Source organism: Crotalus tigris, unplaced genomic scaffold, assembly GCF_016545835.1.
Source record: "Crotalus tigris isolate CLP2741 ecotype Arizona unplaced genomic scaffold, ASM1654583v1 scf7180000017585.4430047, whole genome shotgun sequence".
NCBI classification, from domain to species: domain Eukaryota; kingdom Metazoa; phylum Chordata; class Lepidosauria; order Squamata; family Viperidae; genus Crotalus; species Crotalus tigris.
The window spans coordinates 2,392,426-2,415,822 of NW_024096493.1; the positions used below are offsets into that span (position 1 = coordinate 2,392,426).

A 23,397-nucleotide genomic window follows, 5' to 3' on the forward strand; every position below is an offset into this window, starting at 1 on the left:
AACCGATCCAGTGTTCAGCTAAATTTTATAATTGTTTGGTAACTTCAGAAGGTACAATTTCTGATGGTGTTGATTGTAGTTTTCTTTTTGGAGTACTTACAATTTTCCACGACCTGCATTTGTTTCTAATGATTATAGTAACGTTTCAAATGGTGATTATTTCTTACAATGTATTCTGCAACTTGATGTCCTCCAACTGTGTTGAGTGTTGCCTGAAAATCAAACTAGACATGACGTGGGACATCTATACTGAAATTATACTATTATACTATTTTTGCAAAAAAGTCATTTACAGAGGTAGAGCTATATAGATCAGTGGAAGACTATTAGTTTGCTGGGAGTAGGTGGATATGGATTGAAAAGATTTCAGCATTAAAATTGCCTAAAATTGTCCTTAGCTATAGAAAAAGTATGGCCTACTGCCGTTTTGAATCTTTAAGTAGTTTACAAAACACTTTTTTGTACAGTATTGTTGGCTTCTCCCTACATGGAAAATAGCAGTTGTTTTGAACAGGTATGAGGGATGGTTAATTTTGGTTCTTCACTACAGAACTGATGTAAACAATTCGTAGTTCATTCATTCATTCATTCATTCTTTCAAGCTACACTAATGTATATACATATGTCTATAGTGTATCCTGAAAGTTTTAAGAGATGTGTTTTTTCAAACAAGAATAGAAATTAAACCACAGAAATTTGCAGCTGGATGGTGTGCAAAGTACAAAAGCTTTGTAAATTAAAAGAAATAAATAGTGAAATGTGGTAAAATAAATAAATAAAGTTTTATCAAGGAAACTGCTGTCTGGAGACATGAAACATTATTGAGCTAGATAGCAAAATAGTCTGATCTGTCATACTGTATATATTCTTATGATGAAAAGTCTCCTTTTGTGATGGTATTGTGGAAAACCTGAAACAATTAATATGCAAAAGCTCTTAGCAATTCAAAGGTTAATCCATTTAGAGACATTCTGGAGCTGAGCAGCCAACAAATTTAATAAATAAATAATACATAAATGCAGGTATTTAACCTTCAGAAACGTCCCATGGCTTTTTAATATCATCCATTAATATATGTTGCCGTATTCTTATTTGCACAAATTACTTTAATAACATTATACAGTAGATGGGGAAATTACACTTTGGGAAAAATACTTAGTTCACTTAGAAGGAAGGCTAATTATTAGGTAGCTTTAAGGATTCCCCCCCTCCCCTTTGTTTTTCTGCATAGCTCAGCACTGGTACAGTATTATAATATTATCAAGCAATCCCTTTTAGGCACGTATAGATATTTTTATATTACTAGCTATATTTTAAAATTAGGCAATAGTTTGTCTCATAGGTTAACAAGAAGCATATGGACATTTCTGCTTGAGAGAAAACTTCTCAATTACTGGGATCACATACCACTAATTGTAGTACAGGTAGTCCTTGACTTACAACCATTCATTTAGTGACCATTCAAAGTTACAACAGCACTGAAAAAAGTTACTTATGATCGTTTTTCATACTTACAACTATTGCAGCTTCCCCATGGTCACGTGATCAAAATTTAAATGCTTGGCAACTGACATGTATTTATGACAGTTGCATTGTCCCAGGATCATGTGATCCCCTTTTGCAACTTCCTGACAAACAAAGTCAATGGGGATGCCAGATTCACCTAACAACTATGTTACTAACTTAACAACTTCAGTGATTCACTTAACAACTGTGGCAAGAAAGGTCATAACAAATGTCTCACTTAGCCAAAGAAATTTTGGGCTCAACTGTGATCGTAAGTCGAGGACTACCTGTATTCCCTGGACTGTGAAGATACATTTTTCCAGATTAAAAGCAAATGATTTATTTGTGGTAAGAAGATCATCTGTAGGAAAAAGATATTTTAAAAAAAGATAAACATTTAACGTGAAGAAATGTGACAGAAACTACTGGGAATAATCAAGAATGAAAACAAATGATAGCTATTTCTTTAATAATCATTTACATTATTTAATAAGTTAATTGTAATAGTTGTCTTTTTTAATGAACTAATTTCTTTAAAAAAAAAAACTTCAGGGAGCATTCTCTCAAAAATCATGGACGAAGATGCCCTCAGGATTCCTGAAGAACAGGAAGAAGTTCTTTCATGTTTGGAGGAGAAATTCCCAGAGCTTTCACCCCGAAAAGACATTATCATTTTCCTTCAGGAAGCACAGCTACATGCTGATGGTACAGCACTGCCTTAATTTTCCCCTTTATTCTTTATTTGAGCTGTCTGACACTTTCTTATTAAATGCAGTCTTTATTAGAATAATGAGTAGTAATTGCTGGCTTAGTTCCTAGTCAAAATTTTGGCTATAATCTAAACAACACAAGATGTAAGATATGTCTCCATATATTTGGCTTATTTTATGTTGGCTCAGGACCAGCCATTTTGAACCAGCAATTCTGAAAATGCTTATAACAGAGCTTATGTTCTTTTATTGCATAAAAATGTTTCCACTATAATGGACCAGAAGATAATACTTTGGGAAAATATCTGGAAGTTGGTATAGATATAGATATATAGTAGATCAAATATTTAATATATTGAAAGCCAGGTCTCAAAATCCTGAAATGCAAACACAATATGGACTCCATCTTCTCTGTACACCCCAATGCTACTGCAGCTCTCTCTGCTATTCACTGAATCTCTACACAAAAACAGGTCTGAGTAAAAGATTAAACAATAAATATGATCTGATTACAGAGTAAATGTGAAGTTCCTGTAAACCTGCTGCCCCTCCTTCATTCCTCTGTATCAGAATCCTTATATTACTATTATGTGTGCATTGATAGATACTTCTGGTCATCTAGTTTTATCTAAGATGGACCAAGCATAGATGAATCTTGTTGATGTCAAAGGGCTTTTGAATTATCATGTTTTCTGGGAAGAAAATTAGAAATCTTACTCCTACTCTTGTGTATGTGTGTGTACACAAACATATACGTAGTAAAAATGATTTTAAGCAAAAATGAATAATTTTCTATCTGTTCCACAGAGCTAAGGATTGAGGAAGCTTTGGTCAAGGATCTCAAAGAGGTGTCAGATGGAGAAATAAAAGTAGCAGTTAGTACCATATATATCAATTTAGAGGTAAGGAAAAATGAAACTGGAGGCTTGTGCCTGAAATTACCTGAAGAGTAATTCTTATATTTTTTTATTGCTATATGGATTTTTTAAAAACTGTTGATGGATTTCTTTTGATTTAATTTGTGTTGCTAGAATAACTTTTTCCAATGTGAACATTTGAAATATATTCTCAAATAATCCTCAAAAAGCACAAGGTCTGAATCATTCTACCCAAACCATAGATCCTAGATTGCAGAAAGCCCCTTAAGGCCTGGTAGGTGCATTTCCTGACTAAATCCATGGAGCAGTGATTCCTAAACATTTGCCTTCATTATCCAAAACCACTTAACAGAAAGTCCTTCTTTAACCTCTGTGTAGAAAATAGAGAATGGGTTCATGCATCCTTACCCAAAGAAAAACCAGTTTAATCCAATTTGGAGTAGTTTATCTAGGTTTGGGAAGCATTGCCATAGAGGGTGACTTATAACTAGGATTTATTATCTATGAACATTTTCTCTGTTGTGCATATCTATCTACATATAACAAGATAGTAATGAACGAAGGGCAACCCAACCCTAATCTTACAAAGAGACATGGCTCACCACATGTTTCCATGTAAGAAGTCCCAGATTAACTTCTATTGTCTCCAATTAAAGTTTTGAAAATAATAAGGATCAGAAAAACTAATCCAGACATTTCAGAGCTAACAGCATTGGCAAAACAAGGTTTTAATTTTATAATACACAATTGCTCACCCTCTGTAATCTCTCTATCCTTATCTATGGCTGTCAAGGTTGAAGGATTGTAGTAGTAGTGCAACTGCCATTATACCAAGAAAATTCTTCAATTGTTGGGGGCACGTTCTATAAGGCAACTAAGCAGAGAAAGGTAACGGGTATCAATGAGCCAACGTAACCATAATATAGTTGCTTAAAAATAATTGGAAACATGGATTAAGTATTGTTTGAAAAAAAGAAAAAGATTATTCACCCAGATAATATAGTATTTTCAGCTTTTCTAATTTTCCAGTTAAAGAAATGCATGATATCAGTGATTGATTATTTTTGTATACATACTTATCATAATGGTATCTGCTACATGGTTAAGAGATATGCACCACGTACTATGATTGGCATGTTTATTTCTTTGGAATTTAAAATTATTTGTTATTGGGCATGTTGCTAAGCATTATAGATTGAACTACAGTGTTGATATCTGCCATTCTGCTTGGTTTTAAATTTTGGGTGGGTGGGAGGGAAATATTACAAAATATAAATTTGTCAAATATATCTGTTTAATATTGATGGGATGTTTTGAAAAGTAGAAGTGTAAATCTCTGGTAGAAAACTGTTCTTGAATACTACTGCAGACGATAATTGCTACCAAGAAAACTGTTATGAACATAAAATCACCAGGAGTTGAGCTGGACATAAGAAGAGTTTATTTTTTTAGTTTTGATCACACGAGAAGCCTTGTATTAGATCACAGCTAGACACAACCTGTGACCCATTGACTAGATTCCTTAATGCTTTCAACAATGGCAGAGCTTCTAATATATTGCCTTTTCCAGTGCCTTCATTGGAAAAGTTCTTAAAAATTCAGACAGCTATTCAGGGATGTATCTGCTTTGAAAATAGTTCACGTTGAATCAAAAATCAGGAGATGGCCACATGAAATGTTATATGTAATATTTTGTATTATGTCTTAAAATGTTTTATATCCTAAAATATTTTGCAAAACTTGCCAAATTTCAAATCATGGGTTCTGGATTTTGGATGTATTCTGTAAATTAGCCCATTTGAGATAACTTGATTCAACAGTTATTGCCCTATGATATACCGTTTTGCCCAATTAAAGTCATGCCAAAGAGTTTTAATAATATCTAAATTGTACAAAGTCTTAGCGCTACTTTATGGACTATGTTCAGGCTGATTATAGAAATTAGATTTCAATTTAGAAAATCCAATAAAAGTAAGGTACTCTTTAATATTTTAGTAATGGCACATGGAATACATTTCAGGCTTTGTAAAAAAAAATTCTCCAGATGCTTCTTACAAAGACATAGGATACGAAAAATAAATGATGTATGGAGCTGTAGGAATGTGACTTTTGCAGACTACCTTATGTCTAAGGAACATTAAACATAGAGTTTTTGTTTAGCAAATAAATAACCATTCACTTCAATGGTTGCATAGTCTGGACTTCTGTGCATATTTTTGCAAAGATAAGGAGAGGCCATTAGGGATTTAATATAAAATAAATCGCCAAGGGGTCTTCTTGTAGTCCTAGTCTTTCTGCCACATGGTGTGTTACTAATGTGCATAAATGGGCTTAAATGAATGTGTTATCTGTACTACATTTGCAGTGTGTATATAGATATTATTTTAATTGCATTCTTTGTAAAAGAACATATATCATGTTTTTGGATCTTGAAAATATTCTACTCATAAATTTATTTTCAAGTATCAGATAATTTTTGCCTATAGGTGATGTTGTGATGCATCTGTTGTACAGCAGGAAGTATACTTTGAGTTTTTCCTGTCATATGTATTCCTAGTTAAGTAATCACCTTCTAAGAATAAATGGGGCAGGCAGAGATCCATTATCAAATACCTTCTGTTCACGAGGCTATTGTTTAAACCTGTGTACCACTATGGAAGATGGTAGCTGTGATATTGTTGATGCTCTAGGTCAAATTAAAACCCACATCTGTAATGATAAATACCACATCTGCATAGGCTTAAAAATGTGATGCTTTCTGAGACAGGGTCTGTACATTTTCATAATCATCTGTTTTCAATTTAGATAATTACTAAAATGGATGTGAAACATCCATTTGTTCTTACAATAAAGTGATACTTCATTGCTTTGCTCATGCATAAAAGTAATAGATAACCAGGAATTTAGCCAGCTTAGTCAGCTTACTAGTCATTGTTCTTGAACCTAGTCATTGTACTGTAATTATAAGCCATGTTTTATAGCTTAACATATGTCTACATAACTAACTTTGGTTTATATAATAAAGCATGGTTAAACAAATTATGGTTCTACATGATGCATGTTGTTTGGGGGTGGGTGGGGATTCTTTGGAAATCCATATAAAAAGAAAAATCAGCATAGAAATCATGGGGATTATTGGAAGGGCAAATGGCAAAATGGTGGCATGGGCATAGCTGTCCCTTTTATATTTCCATGATTTTGACAAAAATCCAGCTTGCTGTGAATGCCCCTGACTAAAATATCCACTGTACATGTAGACATCTGCCACTGAATTATGTTATTTGTCCTGAGGATGGATCTTCTCACTGTCCCTGTCTATTGATTTTTCCCAGATTATGTAATGGCTCTATGATTTGTACAAGCTTACCAGTTGCATGGCTTCCATTCCTCCCAAAGTCTGTAGGAAGTCAGGCAACATTTTGGGAGGGGTAATTTTGTTATTGTGCTGCTGCATATAAGCACATACACACTTCTTGTAATTTTATTCCATTCTTCATGCAAGGACTTCACAGGGTCACGTATTGTGTTCTCCGTTTTTATCCATCAAGACCCTGTTAGTTCCAAAGGTGCTTTTTTTTTTTTAAAGGCAACTGGACTTTCTTGGTCTCCCCCCCCCTTTGAAAGTGTTTCACTTCTTGTCCAAGATACCTCTTCAGTTCTAGCTGGTGGGGAATGTAAGAAGCTTCTTAGATGAGAAGCAAAATGTTTTCAAAGGGGAAAAAACCCAAGGAACTCCAGTTGCCTTTTGGGGTGAAAAAAGCACATTTGGAACACTATATTCAGACATCACTGTGGTTCAAGGCAATGAACTTCATAACAAGGCAGGATGCCAATGTTTACTGCTTAAGTACATGAATATATTTTATGTTTATAATGATTCCATGTAATGTGAAGCTAAGATGACCAAATCGCATCATTCCAATATTTCCAATAAAAAAATTAACCTATTGACTTTTTGGTCTATCATACATTGGAAAAGAAAGTAAAAGTTAGATTTTATGGCATGCCATTTCTGTTCTGGGGATCGGACTTGCTGGAAGCAGACTGCAGAAATTGCTACCTGAACCGAAAGGGTTAAAGGTTTATATTCCTTTTTTTTTTCTTATTGTTGCTGCCATGTTATAGTAAACAGGTCTATATAGCATGTATTTCTTCCTTTGCTATGGATCCTTGCTGACCTTTCCTTCTTTGGCTGCTGTTTCTCCTGAGCATACATTTACTGATCTAATTCTATTCCTTATGGATGTATCATAATAACTAGGTTTTTATATTAGGGTCATACATAAAAAGGGTTCATAACAGGGAGAGGCAGGATCTGATTTGCACATTTCACCAGGAATCAATCCCTTTTAGGGGTTTATACAGTAAGAGTTAATCTTCAGCATCCCATCTTTCTTTGGAATTAATGTGGTCTCAGGTAGCTGAAAACAGGCCCTTCATGCTACTTAATATCCCCAGATTGCCTAGCAGAAAGACTGATGCCTTTTCATCAGTAAATGCACTATTAGTCCTTATGTATGCTGTGTAGCTAAATTCACGGAAGCTATTGATAATAAAAATTTGCCTTTTCTAAATCCCAGTTCTGGATCACTTCATCTTTAGGCACTTACAATCCTAATTACTGGATCTTCTCTTTGAATGTCAGATGCTGCCATTGTAACATTTAATAGTTGAGCCTTGCAGTTAAAAATTTAATATATGAGGCTCTTGAAGACTTGTCATTACCTATGTCTTTTCCAGGGAACTGAAATTCTATTCTGTTCTGTTCTGTTCTTCCAGATTTGATCTAATCAGTTAATATTTCTAGTCCAATATGCCTGCTTGCTGAGCTGATTTCAAGTTTTATCCCTCAGGATTTTTGGTTTTGTTTAAGGCTCAGTAGAACCTCACTAAAGTTTTATATTTTTATTATATTTTAAAAGTCACATTTGTTGCCCTTGCTGCTATTTCAAAATATTATGTATGGTGGAGTAATATCAAAACAAAATTTGGGCCATTTTAGCTATTGAGAAGAGATTACTCTCTTAATCTTTCCTCATGGCACAAGGCATTTTCTATGGAACTTACAGTACAATATATTCATTTATTGTGCTAATCATTTTATACTGTATCAGGAAACATCAGCTTAATGCTAAAATTCATGCATCTCTGGCCTACTATTAGAAATGCAAAGACTAAACATGTTTCAAATAGCGCTCTGTGCTGCCAATGATGTATCAACACCCTATGCCATTACTCTTCTCTAAATGTGATAATAATGTGATCAGTTAACATAAAAAAAAAGTTTGATGCCGCAAAGCAGCTGGAAACGGACAACTGAAATATGCATATATCTAACTCATATCATCAAATGCACAGTTTGATCTATGTTGTTAAACGCTTTTCTTGTCTTTCTGTTCTTCTCAAGCAAAAATAGCAGCTTTTAAATGTAAATTGATAGGTTTTGTAACACCCATTCCTAACTGAGATATTTTACTAGTTCCAAAAACTATTGGGTGACTAGGGATGGCAACATTTAACCTGAAATATTTTTATGCTAGTAATGTCAAGATTTTTAGGACTGATGCTCATGAACAATAGCTGTGTGGAGGCTAGCTTCAGTTGTTCCCTATGCATGCGCTTCCATAATAGTTTTGCTGCTATCTACTGGGTTTAAATGTGAAATTCTTCTTTCGGAGAAAATGGAAATTTATGTAATACTTTTGTGGCCTTGTTTTATCATTTCCTTTGGCTTGCCTTAAAGATCTAGCTGTAAACATCCTCTCTGGTGTAACTCAAGCACATTTTTTTGTGAAGTGCAGTGTTGGACTGAGAGGTGGGATTGCAAATCCCCTTTGGGAACCTGAGTGTTAATCTTAAGAGCTTTCTATCCAGATTCAGTGGCTCTTGCTTAGGTTTTCTCTCATTGGATATTGCTTTGCAACAGTACAAATTTATCTTTGTCAGCAGCTGGGTTCAGGATAGACCCAGTAGTTATAATCGGTTCAATATAGAAATCCCCTCTTATGCCTGCTGAATGTAATTTGTAATGAAAGATAAAGAATCACAAACTTAAAATAAAATACATTATAAGTGCATTAGCATGTACGAGCCAGAATTATTCTCTCTCCCACTTCCTGTCCAGTTGTTCTATTACATTAGCAAATGTAATGGGGAAAGTGTTGTGGACTATTCTCATAAAGTAGATACGATAGGGAGCTTAGGTACACAGAAATGGCTAACATGGTAGATATGGTCAATTATAAAGTATTCAGTTTATCAGCATACAAACTAGGGGAGAAACTACAAGTTTCTTTTTGTCAACTCCTCTCATTTTGCTATTCCCTCTTCATGCATCTCAGACATCTGTTATGGTAACCCTGAATGTAGACCTATGTTGACAAACCTGATAATACTCAACTTTGGATGTTCAGGCCTCTAAAACTAAGTACTGAGGTTGCACCTGTATTATCAGCAGAGACACATATTTTAAATTCTTAACAACTTTATAAGCATAGACTTTCATCTTCTACCTTAAATCTGCCCCCTTTTCACCTTTTATGAAAGACATCCTTTCTTTGAAAATTAAGTAACTCTTCTGTTTCAGTTAAAGTTTTATCATAATATTCTAATTTAACTTCCTATATTTGCTAAGGAAGAATGTGAGAATTTTTTTTTAAAAAAAGCTAAATGTTACTATTGACCTTTCATGAACTCATATCTACATTTAGTATTATTCTTTTGATACCTTTTACATTAATAAGTTCCTTTGCCCAAGCTTTCTTTTTTGTTTAAAACTGGAAAGTGCAATTATATTGACATATGGTGATAATGTGATAAATCTTAAGGGTTAGAGGTTGAAGGAACCATGGCTTGTCAATTAGCAATGTAAATGAAACATTCATTATCCAACATGCTGAGAAGTTGATGAAGTGTACAATAATCTGAGCCCATTTTTTTTCTGAAATAAGTCATTTTAGACAATAGGATATTTATGAGGATCAAGGACAATTTCTTGTTATTTTTATTTTGTTTCAATATTTAGTAGAACATAGATAGTAAATTTGGAAATCTTATTACATTTCAATGTAGCAGAAAGATATCTTTCTCAATCCAGTATAACCTGACTTAATTTAGCTATCAGTATTAAATACTTAAGGTTGCATATGAAAAAGTTCAATAATGCATGAAGAACTATACCTAATTTTGGGATCCACTTTAGGAAAAATTGAAAACAATCCTGAGATATTAATGGTTCATGTGTTTACTGTGGTCGTCACTATAACGGAAATTGCAGTCAATTTTTGTTATTTTTTATGATGGGAATTGAAACCAGCCTTTCATGATAATATTTTCATTCATTATTTGACTGTTGAGACTTTTGGCATAATGGGTAATTACTTCCATCAGTATGAATACAGTTAGCATCACCATTCTTAGGCACATGGAAGAATGACATATAATAAAAACATGGAGTTTTACAATCTCTGCAAATGTAGATTTATTTTTTAATAATTCATTTAATCAGTGAACGTTTATTATCAATCATTCATACCACTATTCATACACTATTTTTCCAAGAAGCTCAGGAATGTGTATGTATTCTTCCCTTTATCAGTGCAAGAATGCCATTAGGTAAAGCACACTGAAAAGGAATTTCTTGCCTAGGATTCCTATGGGCCCTACTCTGAAATTCAAACCATGGTCTCATAGTGGCTTTGTATCCATAAAAAAATAACAACAACAAAAAAGAGCATTGCAATTTCTCAACCTATCATTACCAGGCATTGCACTGATGCAATGCAACTTACAGTACAGTAGTGGCCAAAATTATGGAAACCTTTTGGGAAAAGTGTACAATAGAAATGCCACCTTTGGTTAAGTTTCCACCATTTTTTTCTAATTTCTTTATAACTGTAGTCTTATTCACTTAATAATACTATTTTACATCACTTTCTGGGCACCCAGTGAACTCTTTGCACCATTACTTTAATTTTATTACATTTCATAAGCTCACTAAATGAAAGAACACACACACACAAAAACCCAACCAACTTGATAGCGATCACATAACACACTGACAAATGTCCTTCTCTCAGCTTCAATACATGATATCAATAACTGAATCCTACTGTGATCTGGTTGGCTCATTGCCAAAACAAAATGATACCTGATTGGCTCTCTAAACACTCATGCTCATTGGCTACAATCAGATGAAGGAAAGCTACCTGATATCAACTTAAGCAAGTTGTGCTTCCTTTTTCTGGTTATTTGGCTATAGCTTTTCATAGAATACAGTACAGATAATTAAACAAACTTTGTTGCATTACATTCTTGATTAAATTATCTTTCCATTGATATATAATTTTATGGTACTACTCCAAAAAAAGTGGTGTTATTAGCATCAACCTCAAAAATACACTTTTCCAAAAAGGTTTCCACAATTTTGGCCACTATTGTATACCTAATACTTTCAAATCTGCTACTGTGTCAGTGGAACTCAATGTATATAACCCCCCAAACACCAAGCCACTTTTTAGACAAAACCTTAAGAAGCATACTATGTAAGATGATATTTCTCTGGAAAGTTGCAGCCACAGTGGCCAGAAAACATAATTTCAAAGCAAATATTCATATCCAGAGATAGTCAAACAATAACCCGAAATGCACAAAGGCATTTCAAACTGTTTTCATATGAAACGTAACAACTCATTCTCACACTGGACTAATGTCAATAGCTCATTAATTTAATATTTTCAATATACAGTATCTAATTACTGAACTAGTGACATTAATCCAGTGTTTCATGTCTGATGGAATTCAATATTTTACACTTTTAAAATTAAAAAGAATTCTTTTTATTATATGACAGTCTGCAGATAATCTTCTTTCCAAAAGCCCATTATGTTCTTTAAGTTTCATTGCTTAAAATATTTTGTCAAAAGTTGCATCTCTTTGTATGAGTTTCAAAAGTTTCCATCATTTTTAGAAACTGTAAATAACTAAGATAGCAAACAAGAATAGAATAGAGCTGGAAGTGACCTTGGAGGTCTTCTAGTCCAGCCCCCCACTCAAGCAGGAGAACATACACCATCTCAGACAAGTGACTGCCCAGTCTCTTCTTAAAACCTCCAGTGACTCCAGAACTTTTCTTGAGATGATTAAAAACCCAACAGATGGATGCATATGAGTAGATGAAGGTCAGGCTAAAGCACGATTGTAATGAATGCAGATTGCATGAAATATTGAGAATTATTAGAGTCTAATGTTTAGAAATAACAGAGTTTTGGAATATTAGCCTTGGTTTTTATTTTGAGTGAATATTACTTGGGGGGGAGTTGTTTGGGGGATTTATTGTGGGGAAACTGCTTAGGTATTTTGACATAAAGGAAAATATGGCCTTTATAACGAGGAGGCTCATGGAACTGTACCTCTTTAAAGAGTTACTACATGACTGTTTATTTATTAGCTGACAATCTTTACCACTGCATATGGATACCAGAGCCAAAGAAATAAAGAGAGGCTTACGTGTAAGCAGCTGTATCCCCTGTTCTTATCCGTCTGTTTCTTTGCTGCTCATACAACTCACTGATGGCTGCTGGTAAGTTTTCCCAACACTCTTTTTATGTTTCCAGCAGCTGAGTACATGTTCTCCTCTTATTCCTCCAGTTTGTGCATAGCTTTTGGGGTTGCCAATTTGGCAAAAAAAAAAAAAAAAAAAAGAAAGAAAGAAAGAAAGAAAGAAAGAAAGAAAGAAAGAAAGAGAATCTTGTGGCATTTATTTGTAGGTTGAACCAAATGATTATAAATAATTGAGGGATGTTTGCTGGATTAGACATAAAAATCTTGTAAACTGGAAAAAAAAAAGATCAACAAATAGCCACTGAAAACGTACTATTATGCTGTAATAGCTGCTATTAAAATCCATTAGCAATCTCGAGGGCTTGTTTGATGCATCATTTGCTGTGGAAGATTTTTTTCCTTTAAAGGTTTTGAGAAAATGTTACTTAGTTTTCAGAATATGTTAGTAATGGAGTACTACTCATTATGTATCTGAGATTAAAACTTATGTATTTCTCATAGGTGAATTGGAGACATACATTTGAATATTATACACTTGAATGCCTGGTTTTGGTATCTTTTGCTTTGATTATACTTGGATGTCTCTTTACATCTTCCATCTTCACTACATTTAGCAAACATATTCCTTGTCTAAAAAACTGCATAGACTGTTCTCTTAAAATGAAAGTAGTAGAAAGGAAAAGGATATGTAAAATTGAGAGAAGCAACTTAATTATATTAAGGGGAATCATGTTTTATATAGAGCAAGGCTGGGCTTCAGTTAATCCAGTTAATTTGATATTGCTTCTTCTGTCTCGCTTCCTTCCTCCTCAGTGGCTCTGGGTTGGTTGAAGTAGAAAGGTAACTTTCTGACTGCAACATTTAATTCTAGAAGAAAAAAAAAAAAACAAGATTGCCAGAGTAGAGTACAGATAGTTCAACACTGCCATCTGGTGGCTATAATTGTTAGGAAATACAGATCTTTTTTTCAATTGTACACATACAGGTAAGTCCTCAACTTACGACCGCAACTTACTGAGCCCAACGTTTATTTTGCTAAGTGAAACATGTGTTAAGTGAGTTTTGCCTTATTTTGCTAAACAAATTATTGCAATTGTTTAGTTAGTAGCAAGGTAGTTAAGTGCATCTGGCTTCCCCATTGACTTTGCGTGTCAGGAGGTCACAAAAGCTCAGCACATAACCCCAGGTCACTGCAACCGTCATAAATATGAACTAGTTGCCAAGAGATATGAATTTAAGTGTGTGAAAGAGTCATAAGTCACTTTTTACAGTGCTATTGTAACTTTGAACGGTCACTAAATTGAACTATTGTAAGTTGAGGATGTGTACCTGTATTGTACACATACTTGTGTTATTTTCTTACAGGGCTGGCAGCGTTAGGCAAAGTACACTAATGAAATGAGAAACACAGAAAAGGAATAATAAAATGTTAATTTTCAATATTAGGCAATGAGGGCAATATTAATTGTCTTTAATTACTGACGTTATTATTTCAATCTTAGTTTCCAGTCTACATATATTCTACATTGAGGAAGAAAAGATACTAAGAGAGGTTGTTGGATATTTGATTAGATGCCAAAGGCTTTCTTCCATATTATTATTTTGTTTACCCTAATACTGGGAATGTCCAACTGAAAATTGTTACAGAAGAACAATCCTAAAATAAGATTATGGTCTTGCAGGGTAGAAGCAAGAATGGAAATACTTTCTCATATCTCTGACATTTTCCAGGGTTTTAGAGAAAATCTCTCCTACTGGACAATAGAAGGGAGTTAATTTATAGCAAGTCTGAAATGTTATGGAGGGATACTCTCAACTCATTCTGCCTTGCTGAAAGATTTATTATTATTTCTTCCCTCTTAGAGATTTTTCAAGGTCCAAATTGCCAATTTTGCCTTCAAATACTGGAGTTCTGTCCCCAACAGAGTGAAAAATTGAACAATACTGTGTCCTAGGGGGATCTTTTAAGACTCATATGAAAATAATTTTTATTATGGTCACTGACCAAAATTCTATAGGTAGACCAATAATTAAAGCAATATAACTGTCTCTATTTCAAATAAAATAAGTCAGTAAAAATTTAGAGCTAAGTTATTAAGATAATCATAGCATGTTTAGTTTTGCAAACAATGTAACAAAATTTAGTCCCATTCAAGGAAACAAAATTGTGCAAAATAAATGTTTGGCTATTTGGCCAGATAGGGAATTATAATGTGGTTCTTTACAACTTGATAAGGCGCATTATAGAAGACATGACAGCTATGAATCTGAGTTTTTTTTCCACTCTGTCCAATGAAACAATGTTAGCTTGAAGTTGAGAAAACACTGAAATGTGTTAGTGTCTTCAAAGTTTGGGGACAGTTATTTGATTTAAGTATCTTTACAGACAAAAGGAGGCCATAGCTACTCATAGTTATTCCTGGTTAAGGCAGATGGATTCATTTGTGCTTCTAGTTTTTTTAGCATATTGCATAAGTTCAATAACCGCTCAACTGTAACTCATTATTAGAATAGCTTCTTTTTAAAATCCCTCTTTATGCTAAATCAGAGGTGGGCAACTATAGCCTCTTTATGACCTGTGGACTTCAACTCCCAGAAATCCTGAGCCAGGCTGGCTGAGGAATTCTGGGACTTGACGTCCACAGGTCGTGAATGAGTCATAGTTGCCCATCCCTGTGCTAAGTCAGAAACAGAACAACACAGAACAACAGCACCATAGCAACACTCTAGATTTATGTTATAGTATTAATATATGCAGTTGCATTGGCTTCTATGCTGAAGTAATTATTTCCTGTGCTAAAAAAGGGTAGGGCTGATATGCAAAGCAGTTATGAAATGGAATCAGTGGGAGTTCAGCATCCTTAACTTTAGTTGGTGCATACATCCTTGTGAATGTGTTAGTGCAAGATATGTCATGTTACTAAACCCAAGAATTTTAATCCAGTTTAGTTCTGGTGAATATATTAATATTTTATAATCTGGGTCTTGATTGTTGGTAAAAGGACTAGGATTGGGAAGCAATATGTAAATTGTTGAGTTCATAAATTATAAACTTCCTTATAAAAGGATCACTTTGACTCAATAAATGCATTCTTTTCCCTTCTCCTCCAAGTTTCACGTTTTCTTTCTAATTAACATTCAACATTCCCTAACTTTTTTAAATACTTAATACTCCTAAAATATTCAGGAGTATTCATCTAGCTCTTTGATCTTTTTAACCAAAACACATTTCTTTTAGACTTTCGCAAATCTCAAAATTCGGCAGACTGAATAGCTGCCTCCTTTAGCTTCATATTTCCCATTGATTGTCACTGCGTGTGATAGGTTCTATACTTAGACTTTTAAAATTAAAAATATTGACTGATTAAGCAATTAGAGATGTCTGTCCTACTTGCTGTATTCCAGGGAAAATACTGTATGTGTTTACAGCTAGTGAATGTCCAACAACAGCTATTGAACATTTTGCATAGGATGGACATCTGGATTTTTTTTTTCATTGTTGGTAGGATAATGACTCTTACCATTTCCTCTGAAGGAACTGACTGTTTAATAAATGAGTTGCTAAAGGCATCTTCTAATTCACATAACCATGAGTATTTGCTAGGGTCTTTAGCAAAACAGCAGCAGAATTACAAAGAATGATTAGAATATTTGTTTTATATTTTACCAATGTATTTTAAAATTCTTGGTATAAAATAATTGTTTTGATTTCACTTTGTAATATATATCTATGTAAAAACATTTAAATGAGTAAAATAAATAGATTCAGTTAATGACAAAATATTTCTGTGAAAACGGAACTGTTTTCTCGGGAAATGGAAACAGGACTGGTTGTTTACTTTCAAGAGGATTTAATGGAGAAAATATATTTTTTACCCTTGCTTTCAAACTCTGTTTCCTTGATATTCTCATCCCATGATATTACTGTACTAACAGCCTGTTATTATAAGGCATGCCTTTATGGCAATATTTTGGTTTTATGTTTGTTCTGCATTATGCCTATGGTAATGATACCTTGACGCTGTCTGAATGAGTGTAATGGTTTGAAATGCTCAGAAAAGGAAGGAGTTTGCACTTTGGTTTCTGTGAAATGAAAGGGAAATTGTTAACTTGGCTAATTTGTGAATAAACCTTTCACAAAACAAAACCTGAACTTGCAGAAAGAAAAATGGCTTGCCCAGGGAACCTAGGCCCCTGAGGCTGAAGAGGAGAGGACAAAGTATAGAGGCAGGGGTCTTCAGACTTGGCCCTTTTATGACTTGTGGACTTCAACTCCCAGAATTCCTCAGCCAGGCATGCTGGCTGAGGAATTCTGGGAGTTGAAGTCCACAAGTCGTAAAAGACCCCTAGTACAGAGTATTAAAAAAAAGACTCTGAAGGAAGAATATTTCAGAAACAAGGATGGAAGGGACAGTTTTTAATCTAAGAGAGCTGAACAGGAAGATTTACAATGGTTCTTAATGCTTTAGGTCGGGGATAGGCAACCTTGGCTCTTTTATGACTCGTGGACTTCAACTCCCAGAATTCCTGAGCCAGCATGGCTCAGCTTGGAAACCTCTCCCTTTCCCCTTAGTGTGGCTGGCTCAGGAATTTTGGGAGTTGAAGTCCACGAGTCATAAAAGCGCCAAGGTTGTCTACCACTGCTTTAGGTGCAGTAACCGTAGAGCTTTTCATATATTCTGAATTCCAATTATGCACGGAAAAAAAGTGGATAGAAAACTTTAGGTCTAGGCCAGGGGTAGGCAACCTTGGCTCTTTTATGATTCATGGACTTCAACTCCCAGAATTCCAGAGCCAGCATGACTGGCTCGGGAATTCTGGGAGTTGAAGTCCACAAGTCATAAAAGAGCCAAGGTTGCCTACCCCTGGTCTAGGCTGTCTAGGGAGAAAAGTCTGTCCTTTCTGCAGTTGCCTTTGGTGGTTAGCAACTTTATTCTGCTTGTGATGTCCATTCATATGAAAGACATCATAAAAGTTTTTCAGTCCTGACATATTAAAAGTTAATTTTTCAGTCATAACATTTGGAAAAGAATTTGGTTAGGATATAGAATATATTTTGCTGAAAATATCTGAATATTTTTTATTATCATCTTTTTTAGTTTGGGAGCTTTTCCAGCCCAAAAAGTATTCTACATGCAATGCTTTATAAACAACTTGTTCTCTGAGTAAATATTTGATAGAATATAACATGACCCTCCCTGTACTGGAAAAAAAGCTAGTAATAGCAAGGATAACAACAGTAGAGAAAATCAAAAGTTAAAAATCAAAACAAGAGTAAACTTTTAAACTAAATGTATTGATCCCTACAGTAAAGTTTAAAAAAAATTAAGCTGTTTGTGAGCAAATAAATTTGCATTTAAGAACAGTTATTCAGAACTGTAAAAAAAATCAGGGATAAAAAAATGTAGATATCAATATACAGATTCATACTTAGATATGAGTCAAACTATGTAAGCAGTATAAAATGAAGGATTTACTGAGGAAGAAAAGTAAAACGCCCCAATAAAATTTTCATCTATTTGTGACTAATAGTTTTTAGTTTAAAACAACAACAACAAAAAAAAACCTCTATAATTTTGAGCTAATGTCTCATCTTTTTCAGATCAGTAGTGGTTAAACCAATAGTTAATGATGTTCATCGTGTAATTTGAGTGTCGAGTTTGTTTATGCTAGACCAACTTTATCCATACTCCAAACAAATTATCTCTTATAATCACCAGCCTGAAGATAAATCTGTAAATGTTTTTCTGATGATAGTGCTGTGGTTGGCAGGTGTTAAAAGTGCCTCCCAGGGACAAAGATTGAAGATGGGCTTGTTCCCACAAATCCTTTAGGCGATGGTGTTTAGCTTTCTAGTCTGTCATCTGCGAAGGAGCCTCACATGGTTCCCTGCTAATGAAATATAATGGGCAGAGGTCATATATCTTTATGAAAAAGAACCAAAGCTACTGAGTGATGAATGGACTCTGTGGCTTGTAACAGATTTATATGTTGTTTCAGATTGCTATTTTTGCCAGAAGAACTTTTTCTAAGCATGTAGATATTTGATTATTAGGTTATCGTATGCATATCCACTTGGAAAGTTTTCCCTCTGACTGCTGCGTTTATGTGTGTGGCAAAAAGGCAAGAGGGCAAATAGAGAGTAGGGATATAAACTCCACATATATCTTGAATGTATGTGGGAACCGATACATATACAAAAAGGGTAGGACTTGCATTGTGATGTTCTGTCTTTTGACTCTCCCCTGCAGACTTTGATGCCAATGGATTGGAATTTCCATCCAGTCTGTGCAAATAGAACTATCTCTTGAGAAAAGAGTCAACCTCATTGGCTGGAGTGCATCAAAGTAGAGGCACCTGCTTTCTACAGGCTTTCCCGCAGATGGCCTGCCTTGTTTTTCCTCCAAAGGAAAAAAGACAATGTCCTGATTCAAAATGACAAGAGAGATATGCTTCAAATATGTCAAAGACTAGCACAGTGTTTCTCAACCTTGACAATTTTAAGGCATGTGGACTTCAACTCCCAGAATTCCACAGCCAGCAATGCTGGCTGTGGAATTCTGGGAATTGAAGTCCACATGCCTTAAAATTGTCAAGGTTGAGAAACACTGGAGCAGCATAGCCTATCCTTGACCCTTTGACATCATCTCTCCTTTCAGGAATCTCAAATCTGACTGTATCAGAAAAAAAAGATAATTGGAGAGGTTTGTGGAGAAGCAGGAGGAGATGAATCTGATATGGATTTCACTCTTTGAAATTGGAATTTGCAATCCAAACATGGAATAAAAACATATCTGGGATTCTGTCTCAGAAGTTATATGAATATATTCAATATACACAGACAAATAGCTTTATCCCACTGCTGAAACAATTTACCCATCAGCACAACTGTGTAAATGCAAACTTGCAGAATGACAAGATGTACTGGAGCATAATTGCATCCATATTAAAGTGCATTTGACAATATGCATGTGAAGGACATTAGAGGTGTCTTCAAATCGTTTTCCAAAGATTCTAACTTTATCATTTTGGAATACTCAGTTGTTTGCTGAGCCACGATTCAAGACCCTTAAAAAATCTTTAATCTGTGGGAAGAAACTTAATGCATCAGATACTGCTGAACATTACTGAGTCTTTTTTTAAAGTTGTTATCAGTTCATTTGCTGTAGTAGTACTGCTGTGCTGAGAGACAGTTCAATAAATCAACTCAAGCTTGATGGATTCCATAGTCTATTGCAATGAGTGCATGGAACATGCAAGGAACCTCGTAGCCTTCCCTGTTTGAGAAAAGGATATTCAAAGAGCCTGGATGGATGAATGGTTGATTAATTTTCCTAGAGATTTTCTTGACAGCAAGAAATATATTTCTTTATTACCATGTTTGCATGACAGCGATACAGCATGGGTGATGGTACAAATTACTGAATATAAATTTACACTTGGGACAGTCTTACTAATAGACAGCTCCTGGACAGTAACTATGCTGGTCATTTTTCTGCACAGTTTAGTACTTTATTACTTGCAGCCTGGCCATGGTACTTTTGTCAAACAGCACATTTCTCTTGGTGTCTTAAGTATAAGAACAGATTGTAGAAGGGTATGCTATGGATCTGATTAGCTTTTCAAGGAAAGGGCTTTAAGTGTAAAACAAGAAATTTTTGTAGAAGTTTCATACTTAAGGAGCTTTTGTACTTCAAATTCCAAAATAAGAAGAAGGAAACAAGACAGTAAATAGCAAAAGATCACTAGGGAAAACTGTCCTTTTTGCTTATTCATAAATAATCTGGGGTTGAGATGAGCACTGAATGGATTTCTGGCCTCACATTACCTAGAATAGTTAAAAAGGGGCAGTGAAGAATTTTCTATTCTGAAAACAGTAAAATTAAAAAGGGAAATGTGGCATAAATTGATGAATGTTGTGTCAAAAACCCCTTAATATGCATATGGTTTGAGTTGATACAATTGGCCAGGAAAGAATTCTAAGCCTAGTAGTGAATAGCTTAATGAAAACAAACTTCTGCTATTAAGAAACAGTCATATAATGGATAATTTTTTAAAAAATAGAAGTATTTATGTATTTACTTAATTTATTTTAAAGTTTTATATGATTACTCATCTTATCTATGTATTTCTGAAACTCTTATTGTGTATCTATTTGTCTGCTTGTACCCCCAAGTTAGACCAAATGGTAGATTATACTACAACAATTTTTGAATCGAGGTACCTAAAATCTGCTAACATAAAGAATGTGTAAAAATTTGGGTTCCATTAATCCTGTGCAATTGAAATTTCTATGATGTTCAGGTCAGTTTTAGTTGCAAAATGAATGGCCACTGTATCATCTCCATGGTCACATGATCAGGATCTCCAATGCTCCCTACCAGCTTCCCACAAGTAAAGTCAATGGGGAAAGTTGGCAGAAAGTCAGAAGTTGTTTCTTTCCACTACTCTTCTTTCATTCATGGTCATTCTGTATATTTTTTTAGGTAAATAAATGACTTCATTTGCCACTACAATTATTTTTGTATTTATAATATATACTCTTCATATACGATATTGGGACTTTCTAGCATTGGATTAAAATATATATATATTGGTCATCCTAAAATTTAAAGTTCCTTCTGGTCACATCAGACCACACTACCTTTTTTTTCAAAGGATGACCCAACTGATCACAGGGTCGTCTAGTACAATATTAACCTTGAATGGCCAACAACAATCAACTCCTATAAACACATAAAAAATAAAGCAAACATTCTACAGAATTAAAACCACACATCAATCAAGCTGCCATAGCACTTCCATACCAAATATACCTTTGTAAGGCTCAGTGCATGGAAGAACAGCTAAGACTACACAGCCTACTAGTGGGATCCTCCAGATTATAGGATGGAGGCTGTTCCACAAAGCAGGCACTGCTATGAAGAAGACCCATCTTCTGAATGTCCCATCCAATGATATTTTTTGATGGGAATGCCTCTCTTGTTTGATCTGTTGGCATAGGCAAATACCTTTAGAGAGAGCTGGCTCTTCAAATAACTGAATCTCATACTATTCAGGGCTTTAAAGGTGATAATCAGCACTCTGAATTTTACCCAGAAGGAACCAGAGAATCAGTAACATGGGCAGGCTATGGGGCACCCATAGTTGCTGGCACCACTCCATTCTGGACCACTTGAAGTTTCTGGGTGGTCTTCAAAGACAGACTCATATAGAGTTATGTATCTCCGTATTAATATAATGTTTATACAAATCTACGGGTTGTAGAATATTAGATGTAATTCTGACCTGTGCTGTCAAAAAAGAATTAAAAGGACAACCGAAATGAACAAGGGCTGAAATAATATTGATATAAAGAAAATTTATGTTTGAGGGCTTTTTAGGTTAGGATAAAAACAGCAAATAAATATGTTGGGATATGGTATGGAGAATGATTGGAATGTATAAAATTATGCAAGATATGAAAAAAGTGCCCCAAAATTGGCTTAACTAATGAAATATAAAAATGTCAGATAAAAATATAAGAAAAAGGAAGTAGTTCACAAAGTACACAAGCTATGGAGTTTATTATATCGTGTAGGATGGCTTCAACAGGACAGGAAATAAATGAATGGAGAATAATAAGTATTTCCAGGATCATTGGAATTACTGTATCTGGGGAATAAAATTAGGATTATATGAAAAAGGAAAGGCCAGATGTTCAAGTTGGCTTTAGAAAAGGCTGAGGAACATGAGATGTTATCACTGAAGCACACTGTATAATTGAGAAAGCCAAAGAATTCCAAAAAGAAATCAGTATACAATTAGCTAATTACAGAAAAGCCTTTAATGGATCAATCATAGAATGTCATGTTGTGGAACTGGGAAAAATGAGATTCCCAGAACATTCTCATATGAAAACTTTGCACAGGTCAGAAAGCCATAGTACACATAGCACCATGAAAGTCTTGGAAAGATATTCAGATCCTGAAATGTAACTGATCAGAATAGTGCGATAGTGTATTTCTATGACATTCTATGGAAGCAACAGTTGGACATCAAAGAAGTAGGAAAGAGAACATTGCCAGTTTAGGATGTTGGTGTTCTAGAAGTCTTCCAAAAGTACCATGGAAAATAAATTAACCCAGAATTTTCACTCCAGGCTGAAATGACAGTGCCCAAATGATCCTTCAGACACATTATCAGAACTTTCTGATCCTTCAGAAGGTTCTAAGTCTGGGAAAGATGAAAGGAAAGAGAAGAGGACAATTGGCAACAAGCTGGACAGACTCAGTTACAGCGGTGATGGATGCCTTGTGGAAAGCACTGAAGGGCTAGATTAGGGTTAGGGACAGATTGTCATGTAGAAAATCTAAGAGTCAAACTGACTTGATGGTACACAATCACCCAATAAATCCTAATCTATGTAAATAAGAAGGTGAGCCTTTCTTCCGATTTGATGGCACATAATCATTATCGTTAGAATAGACCAGGGGTATCCAACCTTGATAATTTTAAGACTTGTGGACTTTAACGCTCAGAATTGGATAAAAAGTCCAAAAATACCAATAAAGGATTATATTTGTAGCTCAGGGTTGAAATGAGGGATCCTTGATGCTCTCTGAGCCTGGTTATTTTCTTGCCGATTTTTCATTACCTAAACTAAGTAACATCTTCAGTGCTGATGATGAACACTGATGATAGTACCTAGTTTGGGTAATGAAACATCTGCAAGAAAACAACCAAGCTCAAAGAGCACCAAG

General features: G+C 34.7%; 1 protein-coding gene across 4 annotated transcripts in view; it reads left to right on the plus strand.

Moving 5' to 3' along the window:
* The window catches only part of PRUNE2 (prune homolog 2 with BCH domain), a 110,851-nt gene that overhangs the window by 29,010 nt on the left and 58,444 nt on the right, over positions 1-23,397 (plus strand). For all 4 annotated transcript variants that reach the window (XM_039361252.1, XM_039361268.1, XM_039361274.1 and 1 more), the window contains exons 5-6: positions 2,059-2,211; positions 3,024-3,118. In XM_039361252.1, coding sequence (XP_039217186.1) covers positions 2,059-2,211; positions 3,024-3,118 — 248 coding nt within the window. The remainder of the gene's footprint in view (positions 1-2,058; positions 2,212-3,023; positions 3,119-23,397) is intronic.